The sequence below is a fragment of the Pseudochaenichthys georgianus genome, chromosome 11, assembly GCF_902827115.2.
Source record: "Pseudochaenichthys georgianus chromosome 11, fPseGeo1.2, whole genome shotgun sequence".
NCBI lineage: Eukaryota > Metazoa > Chordata > Actinopteri > Perciformes > Channichthyidae > Pseudochaenichthys > Pseudochaenichthys georgianus.
In genome coordinates, this window is record NC_047513.1 from 7,004,493 (window position 1) to 7,016,002 (window position 11,510).

At 43.3% G+C, this 11,510-nt stretch overlaps 1 protein-coding gene across 1 annotated transcript in view; it reads right to left on the reverse strand.

Annotated features, from left to right (window-relative positions):
• The window catches only part of eif3eb (eukaryotic translation initiation factor 3, subunit E, b), a 29,159-nt gene extending 21,389 nt beyond the window's left edge, over positions 1-7,770 (reverse strand). Inside the window, 2 exon segments of the mRNA XM_034094990.2 lie at positions 7,084-7,201; positions 7,648-7,770. Of these exon segments, the coding sequence (XP_033950881.2) occupies positions 7,084-7,201; positions 7,648-7,770 (241 nt within the window).
• Positions 7,771-11,510: the final 3,740 nt, after the last annotated feature.

Sequence of the window (11,510 nt, forward strand, 5' to 3'; positions counted from 1 at the left end):
CCCGCTGAAAAAATGAATACAGAATTCCAACAAACTGTCATCAAATGTCTTTCTTTTATAAATGTAGATGAAATGTATATCCCCATAATGACCTAAACAATAAAGTCTATGGCTTTTACTTCTTTACCAGACTAGTTACATGATGTTGTCTGTTGAAACATTACTCACAGGTCAGCTCCCAGCATTCCATTCTGGACTTACATCTCTCCCAGCAGCCCCTTGGCCACTGATTCTCTATCTGTGTTACCTGCTATAACTCAATCAATATTAGAGACATGTCAACATTCATCAAACAGTGTGTTATCCCCAGATATGGAGCAGGTCAATTCTAAAACTGTCAATCAATTGTCAGATTGAACAATCGAGTTGGGGCAGCCGGTTCCTTTCAGTCCCTAAATAAAAAAAAATGTACATTGTGAAGTTTACACTCCCCCTTTTTTACACATTATCTCATGTGTAAACAAAATCCTGCATGGGAAGAAAACCTTCAGGTCATAATGGATTATAAGACAATACCAAACATTTTTCCAAATGTACATCCATCATTTCCCACAGTAAACACTTGAGAGTGTTTCTCTCCATCATTCAGTCCTAAAAGAAACAGAATCTTCATGTTTTAGTTTGAGTTTCACATTCTGCAAACAGCCACCTCCTGTGGGAGTGAAATATCAAGTAGGTTAGAAACGGTTTCCCCTTTTGTGCAATGTTAGGAAACCTCTCATTTCACACATTATTATCACACAAAAATAATGTGTTAGTCCAAAACATGCTTGATTAGTCATCGTTTTAAATCATGCAGTTGCACTGATCAGGTGCAAACATACACTCACTCACACTGTCGGGTTGTAAAGTCAGGTTTTGGTCAGGTACACCTCAGAGTCAGTCATTGAGAGTGCCTTCCCAAGTTACCCTGTCGGTCAGAGTCAAAGGTCAGTTGGTCTCAGTCTTTTTGGCCATGTGTCGTGCCCTGCAGAGATGTTCCAGCACAGGCCAGCATCCTCCGTCTATAAAAATCTGTATATATGGAGCGCCATCATTTATTAATTCACAATTACAACTATAATGTTCAAGATATCTGTTTTCCCAAATTCCCTGAAAAGTGTTAGCCAAAAAATGTCACTTCCTTATTGTACTACTACTGCAGTTCATTAACACCTAATCAATATCAACACGTCTAATAGATGTAATTCAGAAACTTGTGTACATCACTATTATCTTGTGTCAAAACATTATCAGGATCTGTAAAGGTCTGCTATGTATTCCATAACTCATTCTATTAATTTATCTTCAATTCTGGTGCACTTAAAGAACAATGTTACCCTCTTTAACAGTGCGTGGAACCCTGGGTGTCCTGAACATGTAACAATCACTCCTTCCCTTATCAAGGACCTAAAAACAGAAGTAATTTCATCAATGGTTTGTAGCTGAATTTAGGAATCATCCCTCATGGTAGGTATGTTTTTACTTTTTAACATCTCTAAATGTCAGTTAATTACTAACTAAATGAATGTCCATTAGGAGGTGGTGTCCCGCTAGTCCTCTAAACTCATAATCTGGTGCCGTGCGCTTCCTGTGAAGCTGCAAGTAAGATTTTAAAAACCACTGCAGGGTGGGTCGAGTGACCCCTCCTCCCTATTGGTCGTCAATAATATGCACCCTTCTAATGGGTGATTGAAGGCCCCACATTATTTCCCATTTCAGCATCAGCCCTCTTTACTCTAAAATTACTTTTTAAATAGGAATATGTAGAAATGGAACAAATATTCAATCTTCAGAAAAGTTCTTAACCGATGTCTATCTGGTGAACAGCCAACATATTTTAAAATGTCAGATGTATAAAAATAAGCCTAAATACTCCCTTACCATCAAAGTCCAAATCTAGACACAAGGTGAACAGTTTTGGTAACGGACAATTTAATCTAAAAACAAAGCAAAATTGGACTTGTGTCCTTATTTTTTGTTCTTCAAAATACATTAGTAAATACCCTGCGAAGTATTCGCAACCTAACTAACCCTCCCTAGGATATGAACTCCATTAATCCCTTTACTCATAGTTAGTTTATATGTCTAAATTATTATGTGTGACCTAATAATCAGATGTCTTGTTTGTCAACCAAGAATATTAAACTTTAATCTTTTCAGTATTCCAGACCATCGTTTAAACAATCAGCCTCCCCTCTCAAACACTAATGTTATTGTTGTACACCCCCCTCTGGAAAACTCTTGCACAGTTATGCTGTCAAATCATCGCATATTTTCCTCAGAGTCTGAACCGTCTGAGACCAGCCTGTCTCAAGATCTTGTCACAATGTGAACAGTCAGTAATGCGTTGTCCTCTGCAGCTGTAGCCAATAGGATCAATGAAACTCTTGCACTGGGATGTCCTGAGGGGGAAGGCACCTCTGGATCAATGTGCTACAACCCGCAGACACCCGTTGTCCTCTGCACAGCAGGAATCCCCCAAAACTGCTGTTCCTCTTCCCACCACTGTTGCCTTGGCAACGAGGTACACGCAAAATGTCAAACCCTCCTCAGATGCGTTCTTTGCACAGTTCTTCTGTTTCTGTAGTGGGCAACTCTTCACCAACACACTGATTCAGAGTACAACCCAAAGGTGGCGCACAACTTTCCAGTGTAATCACAATAAATCAGCAACTGGAGATAAACTCAATTTAAATCTCTCCCCCAAAGGGTTACCAAATAAAACAGCTGAGTGTCTATATGGTCAGGAATGCTGAAACATGTGAATGTTAAAACAAATCAATGGCAGTAGTCTACCCAGATTCTTTACTCCATTAACAGTAGTAAAACCACATTGTAAAATCTCTTTTGTCTAGTTGAAGTCCTGCTTACTTCATTTTTAAAATCTTCTTTAATTTGAAACCAAAAAAGGTCTTTAATGGTATCAATTGTGGACTTCCTTAATATGAATTGTAAATGCAACATATGTTCTCTTTAGAACACAGATATGACAGTAGCTGCTGAAACTGGTTAATAGCAGTTTTCTGTCAACCTAGTTAAGCATGTTGTTGTTATATCTAGTAAATATATTTTTATTTCATGTTTACTCACAAAACAATATGACATTATTTAGAAACAAGTTTTACTCTCTTACCAATAGAGTTGTTCATCAGTGAGTTCAACAGATGCAGCCACCCCCGCTTGTCCCATAAATAAATTGGTTGTGGTTACGTCCCACATGGACATAGCCACCTCTGCGTCATATGCATATGCATAACTTTGGTCGTCTTTTCTATCATAATTTAGCATTAGATGGGGAGGGTCTGGAGGGGAACCATAAGGCCTGAGGAGGTTAATCCACGGCTTCCATTATTGAAAAATGGAAAATAGTCCTGGCGTGTTGTCCTGGGGCCGGTCGAGCAACCCCCAGTATATAGTGGCATACTGAGTTGCATCTGAGATTGACCCAACAACCTCTGAGAACCTGCGGCCATCGCATTGGGTGCAACGGGCTGCACAAACTGGCCATAGGGGGCGGCCATCGCATTGGGTGCAACGTGACCCCGGACTTGGTGTTGGGCCTGTGGGGCTGCCTCATGGGGTTTCTGGACATGCTGCACTTCTGCTGTGTACCCTTGTCCATGCCCTCTCTGTCCCCCTTGTCCCCGCCCTCTCTGTCCCCCTTGTCCCCGCCCTCTCTGTGGTGGGGGCCCATGTGGGCATTGCCTGTACCAGTGGTCGGCCTGTCCACAGGCGAAGCACCCCTGCTGTGGATTTTGGTTCTGTCCTGGAGCTGCTACAAACCCTCCTCTACCTCTAGCTCTGCCTCTGAACCCGCCCCTCTGTTGCTGAAAACCATTATTGTAGCCATATTGGGGCTGGTTATAGGACGGACCTTGGTTGGGAAAACCCCCTTTTTGGTTTGGCTGCCTCGGTGCCTGCTCTGCTGGCTCCAAGGGATGAACAATCAACTGTTTGGCACTCTTCATACTCTCATAAGCCCTGACACCTTCTGCAATTAAGTGAAGTATTTCTTCCTTTGTAGGTGGTTGTGCTGGCCCTATACTGTCACTAGAGCGTTGAAACTCCTCTCCCTGGGTCGGGGTTTGGACTGCGACCAGGACTGGGGGAGTTTTGGCCGTGAAGGGGGTAACAGCTACTCCGTTCATGGCGAGTGCTGCATTATGACAAAGCCTCCGTATTTGATCTAACTCCTCCTTTTCTTTGTTTAGTTTCCTCCGGCTTACTAATCCGTGCTTTTTTTGGTTTAGGTCACCCAGTTTTTTTACAAGTTGTCGTTCATAAACATTTAGAGCTGAGCTTAAATTTCCTAGAGCTTCATCTCCTCCCACTCTGTCTTCTTCTATCATTTTTTTTTTTTTTTTTTTAATGGAGGAACCCAAGGTCGGCACAAGCCTTTTTCTTGTCTCCCTGTTTGAGTCCACTGAGAATCAATCTCTCAGTCTGTCCCTATTTGCTCTCGGAAACTTCCGGGAATTGGGACGTGTAAATCTTTATTTTTAAACTGTCCCTCCATGGTGATTATATCTTATTTATCTGACTAGGTTGCTATGTGTTCAGTGTTATTTATTAATATAATGGACAATACTCGTCGTTACTCCTAACATAGTTAATGTATTTATTTAACTGTCCTGCCCTTAATTCAAATGTGTAACTATTTTTAGTGTAAAAAACTGAAGTATTACACCCCCACTTTGAATGATGTATATTTATATATATATATATATATATATATTATATTATATTAATCAAGAAGTACTACCAGAAGCACTTATAATGCTATTAACGGACTGGCTTACCGAAAGGCAGTTGAGTAGTACTTGAAATGTTTTGGCTCTATTAACCCAGATATATATTTCAATTATCCTGTGTTCTTATTTTTTATTTTCCTAGTCTAACGCACTTATTGTGAGTCGCTTCGGATTAAAGGCGCCAGTCAACTGGAATGTAATAATGCAAGAAGTACTACAAAATACCTCCACCAGATGGCGGCACCTCACCAGTTCCACCTCACTTGAGGGGAAAGATGCTTCTGAGAGCAACCAGCGTAAACTATGCGTATTTATCTGGTCTTTTCTCCCTTATTTATTAGTAGTTATTCACATAAAAGTATTCCCCGTACAGTCTATCGAGCTTTTTTGGTGCGATGTTTATTTCAACAGATAATGCGACCTTAGAATGCGCTTCGACACGGCTTTTCAGCTATGTGACATCCTCATGGAGCCGAAACTCAGGTCAACAGAATCCTTTATCGTCACGTTTAGCTTCTTAGATTAATAACCCCACAGAACAAGAGAACGAGATTCCGTTCGTTTCAAAATGGCTTTTTGAAATTTGCGTATCTCCTCTTGGTATTTAATTACATATAATACACTCCAGCGTCCTATGAGGCTGAAGAAGTATTATTCAGTTTCGCCCTGGATGGATATCTTTTCAGGAAATCCACTGGACTCGCACCGACTGAAATTGCCGACTTGATTTCTTTAGAAATCAACGGGGCCTTGCACCATTTCTTACATTTCTCGTCGCTTCACGTGTAGCATCCTCAAGGTTCTCCACCTTTGCTTTATCATCATAGAGTAGTCCAAAGTTACCTACTTTATTCTATATGTACTGCATAATTATACCACAATTATAGTCCGTCGTTACCTATCTATGTTAATGTATGCAGTACACTATCTAATGAGATCAGTAGTCCGTCGTTACCTACCTATACTAATATATGCATTGCATTATTTAATCATCTAGTCTATGACACTGAGAAATATTCCTGACAACTCTAAAAAATTTGAATATATCCAAATCACAGATTTCGAGTGTAACGGGTATCCGTGCTTACCTGTGTTTTTGTATAGAGCTCTGTTTTTAGTTGTCAGAAGTATTTCGAGGTGCCCCCCTGGACTGCTTCGTCCGCTGGCTCCTGATGTGACTCCCTGTGAACTCCCACTCGCTAACGTCGGGTCACCACTTGTTGGCGAGGTGGGGGTTTTTACAACCCAACTCCTCACCGCGTGTTGTTTTGACGAGTCCTGCTTGAAATCATAACAGGGAAGGAATTAGAAGACATCAGGATACCAGTTAAACAATAATCCGTTTTAATTAAACAAAGTAGTAATAATGCAATACGATATAATATAATACATTACTTATACAATTCAAATAATCATATAAGCAATGTGTGGAGTACTCCTCACGCCCTGCGGACATCCTATTCGTCTTGTCAGAGCATGAAGAGAGGACTAACCACCAGAAAAACATTTCCCTAGTGTAAAGAAGGGGTGGCGTTTCATTGGGGAGATACCAAAACGCTATCTCACAGGGCAATCAGCGTCTGGCAGCTTTGAAAGCCACAGGTGTTGGGAAGGCACCCCATTAAAACTCAAGGAAAATGTCCCTCCCCATTTGTAAAACCTATCGATGGTTTAACCCAGAAAACATTATCAGGGATAATCTTTACACTCCAAACAGAAATCACCCTTAATTCTGCATCTTCCTTCTTCACAAATAGCTTAAAACACTCTTTTGATAAACAGGTAAAAAGTCAAAGAAAAAACTATTGTGCTCATCTATTTCTAACAAAAAAAGGGAACATTGTTTCAGAAATCTATAAAAAAACCTCTCTATATTGGAGAGGAAAAATGTACATTTTGTTCCTTCAACTATTAACACACAGGAATGTATAAACTCACACATATACTTATTCAAGGTACATAGATTTCCTTAAAACCTGGCCTGCCAGAGATCTCAAACAGAATTTCCTCTCCCCTGGCCCACTCACCCTGTGCTGCATACCTCGACCTCCCCCACTGCAATAAAACTTATTTTTTACAGCCCTTTGTCTCTCACCATTTTAGTCCTCACATTTATGAAAGGATCAAAACAGAGAAATCACTATAAAACACAAACACAGGTATTGCTTGAACAGTATTAACTTAACTGCTACTATTTGATAATTACCAGGGAACTCAACAGACCTCTTTTAGTGTCTGGAAATTGCAACAAGACTTTTTGCCCTTTTACATGTATCACACTTCTTTGGTACAATATCTCACATCAATTTCCACAGAACAAAGTGTTTATTAAACTGATATTCTCTCTTACAGTGTGGGATTTCCTTGTCGGCGTACAGGTTTTTGTACACATCCATGGCGAAATCCACCATGTTTGTCTCGCTGAGGAGGTCCAGCTTTCCCTGGAGCAGTTCCTTGTCATTGTAGATCTGTTAATATAAACAAATAACGATATGACTCTGAGACACGCACTCAAACGAGAAAACAACTGAACAAAAGAGAAAAGTGAAACACTGTCAGGGTATCATAATTAATGCTAAAATCAACCTTTGGCTAAATTATAGCCTTTAACGCTAGGTATCGGCAATAAGAAGCTTGTAAGCCAAAGACATACAAATAAAATCGGTTTAACAGATGTCCAGGAATTGACTGCTACTGTACCAAACAGTACAACAACTGTCCAGCTTTTAACTTCAATTCACGTGTAGTTTAGTAAGCGTTCGCTGTCAGCCGGTGGGATAACATGACAGCTAGCCAAACAGCTAGCCATCTTTGGTTGAGTCGGTGCTCGCAAAACCGTGTTTTCAGGTAGAAATACGCGCTAAAGAACTGCCACGTTATATTTTACTATCATACAATGTAATAGCTGGTGTACCTCTTTCACTGACAGGAACTCCAGAAGAGGAAAGACCAAATGCCGGTCCAGAAAATGGGCTATCTTGGTATAAACACTAGATGGCTCATGGGAGATTTTCCAGTGTAGCTGACCGGCCGCCATCTTGCTACAGTTAACAGTTACTCTGATTCGCGTTATGGTAGCTGTTGTAAGGTGAGTGATCTGCACAAAAATACTCTTAACTCACTGAAATCTTGACTGATTTACAAACGGTTTGGTTTATTAGAAACATGATTAGCATGGCTATGATACAGGATGCTTGGACATGTTGAAATTGCAGCTTTTCTTTGTGTATGTGGTTGTATTTATTAGCTGGCTAATAACAAGAGGCTGTCAGTGAGACCTAGTATTACAAAGTTGACCCAGCAACTTTGCACCAGTGGGAGAGGCAGAACTGCTCTTTCTTTTCAACACAACTTAAGTTACACATGATTTCTTCCAAGTGGTTTCGCTTGTTAAAAACATCTTGCATTATGATACAATTTGCTGGCTTTGTGTTTACAGAAGTACCTGACTATGCCGGACTTTTGTGCAGCCTACGGATGCTCCAATCGCCGCTGTCTGCAAACAAGATCACCACATATTGTTTGCTCAGTCTAATAAACCCATAACATGGTTGTGAAAGAATACCAAAGCTGAGGCTGGACGATGATTGATTGTTGGTGTGCCATGTGTCACCGTGTGTCTTATTGGTTTTGTGTTATACTGTATTTTATTGTGTGCAGCTGGTCCTTATCTCCAAGACACATTTAAAACAAATAACCTTGAAGTCCCATCTCTCTCCACCTGCTCCTGCTTCCTACATCCCCTCCATACCACACCAAGTTGTTCTTCTTAATAATAATAATACATTTATTTTGGGGGGCCGCCTTTCATAACACCCAAGGACACATAGGATAGTTTATGTTTAAATTGTTCCCTATATTGCATAGGGGCAATATAGACCACCCTCGGAAGCCAGCCTCTTCGACTTAGGACCAGAGATGCGGGCATGGCTACACGACACCGAGTTGGACCTCTGACCTCTGCACTTCTTCATTGATGTTTTAAAGCGACCGACCCCAGTTCTTAGGCGGTTTAGTGTGGTCCATTGCCGGCGTGGTAGGTCGTCTCCTCCTATGGCGCCATCTCCTAGGTCCCAGATGTAGCGATGGATACGGGAGGGCCCGGATAGCTCCCACTCCTGCTTCCAAGCAGCCACCAACCATGCATCTCTGGAGAGGTCCTCAGAGGTGGAATTGAGAATCTCTTGTGCTGCCTTGTTGAAGGGGAGGCGGGACTTGAGCCTACTTAGGGGCGCTGCTCTCGTTGTCGTGTTATGCAGGATGTGCCAGTCATGCTTTTGGGCTTTCCTGGCCAGGGCGAGGGTGGCAGCCTCCCGTCGGAGGCCGGACGGAGCTATTCCCGCGAGGACTGGCAAGAGGGACACAGGGGTAGGCTTCAAGCATCCAGTTATAATCCTGAGGGCGTTGTTGATGACCACGTCAACCTTACTTGCGTGAGGGCTTCTGCTCCAGGCTGGGGCGCAGTATTCCGCTGCAGAGAAGACCAGGGCTTGGGTCGATATTCGCAGCATCTTAGCGCAGGCTCCCCAGGTTGTTCCAGCGAGGCGGCGGATCAGCGCGACCCTTGATGTTACCTTGGCCTTGACTTCTTCAAGGTGTTGTTTGAAGGACATTGTCCGATCCAGACGCACACCGAGGTACTTCGAGGCTTGCTGGACTAAGATGCTAAGATGGTATGCCGCTGCAACTGTCTTTCCGGTGTTGAGCTGTAGACGCCACCTTTGAAAGTATGCTACATGGGTGTCCAGGTCGTCGTTAAGGCCATCTTCCATTGCCTTCCATGTTGGTCATCTCAGCATGATGGCTCGATCGTCTGCATAGCCGTACTTTCTGGATGTTGTGTCATGTACATAAATGTTGAACAGCATCGGCGAGAGAACCGACCCCTGCGGAACACCATTCCTCAGTCTTCTGAGCCTACTGCGTTGGCCATTGCTGGTCTGGAGGACAAAGCTGCGGTTGGTAAGCGTCTCCATGATGAACTTAACCATATGCCGGTCTGGTATTGTCCTCAACAGCTTCAGGTGGAGTCCACGGTGCCAGACGGTGTCATGGTACACTACCCCAGGTCCAGGTACACTACCCCAGCTTTCTCATTGTCCTGGAAGCTGTCTTCGATGTCCTGAGAGAGTAGCGTTACCTGGTCCACTGTTGACCTTCCACGTCGAAAACCAGCTTGTTCTCGTGGAAGCTGTGAGTCCACCACTGGCTCGATGCGGCTATGGATCATCTTCTCCAAAATCTTGAATGGGACACAGAGCAGCGAGATGGGTCTGTATGACTTTGGGTCTTCCGCAGGTTTATTTGGCTTCGGCAGAGCTATGACGGAGGCGCGGCGCCAGGTCTTTGGGAGCTTTGACTTCCGGTAGCACGACGAGAAGAATGCACAGAGCCAGCCAGATGTTGTTGTGCTCTGGTGGGTCACGAACTCCGGGTGGATGTTGTCGCGGCCCGGAGGTTTGCCCGGCTTGAGCTTACTTATGGCCTCACTGATTTCATTGGCTGTAAAGTCTCCCGAGAGGTGTTATGTCTATCGAAATCCTTGGCTTCTCCTCTAAAGCACTTCACATCCAGCTGGCTCTTGCGCTCATAAAATAAGTGGAAGGCAGCCAGCCGCTGAGATTGAGTCCATGATATCTATTGGTCTTGAGGATGGACAAAGAGAGAGAAGGAAAAAGGGAGGGATGGGATGTGTGACAGAACATTTACTGTACTCTAGTTGAGTTTTTCTTTGTGTGAGCGTAAGGCTTGAGAGAGCTCTTCGAAAGATATTTCATGTGAGAATTAATAGCTTTTTATAGGAAATGTCTGTGCTCACCTGCTGCCTTTGTGACTATGGAGAAAAGTGCAAAGTGAGGAGAAAGCAGTTTTCAGCACTATTCAGTCTGTCTATGAGTTCCTGTCTCCATTCAACTCCTAAATGCTTCGGTCTCGGTGATGAGTCCGCCCACCGTGCACTTTGGGTCGGCCTTGGTCAAGCCCTTTTGACCCCCCCAGCCTGGTTCTCGTAAAAGTTTTTCGCTCAAATGACACCATGGAGGAATGTAACGGGAGTTGACAGGGGACTCTGCCCGCCTCACGAGTGCCTATTTTCGGACACTTTTTTTCACTTTTCCCCGGTTTTATTATTTGTTTGGCTATTTCACCCGGTTTCTACCGGGGACATTACCGGGTGTCCCCCCACGGCCTGTGTCCAGCCCCCCCCACTCTACGTGTCTCTTCCTTCCCGGGCCGGCCGATATGAAGCGGGACCAAGACGCACCGTCCAGGGGTCCCACGGGTCCCGCAGCGGGGTGAAGGTTCCCAGCTGGAACCTCCCCACCTCTGCCACGGTGCACCCGGCAAACACGGTTGTTTCTCGAACCTTCCACTGTTGTCTAGCGGGTGTAACTAAAATACAAGATGTCGTATTTATATAAATAAATAATAAATATATATCTATATAGATAATAAGTGTCAGTACGATTTTATTTTGTATTTGCGTGCATTTCCTGTTCGGAAAGTGGCGCTGCGGCTGTATTGATAGTAACAACAATACAAGGTGTCCATATATATATAGATATATACATATGTATATAATAAGTGTCACGATCCGTCAAGATCTGATTTTATTATTGCATTTCCTATTTGGAAAGTGGCACTGTACTGATAGTGGTGATTTTATTTTGGAATTCTTAGCGTGCACTTCCTGTCCTGAGAGTGGAGGTCTGCACCGGAACTGTCCTGAGAGTGGAGGTCTGCAGGCAAGACCCCTCTCAGTTCTCCAGTGTGTGCGCG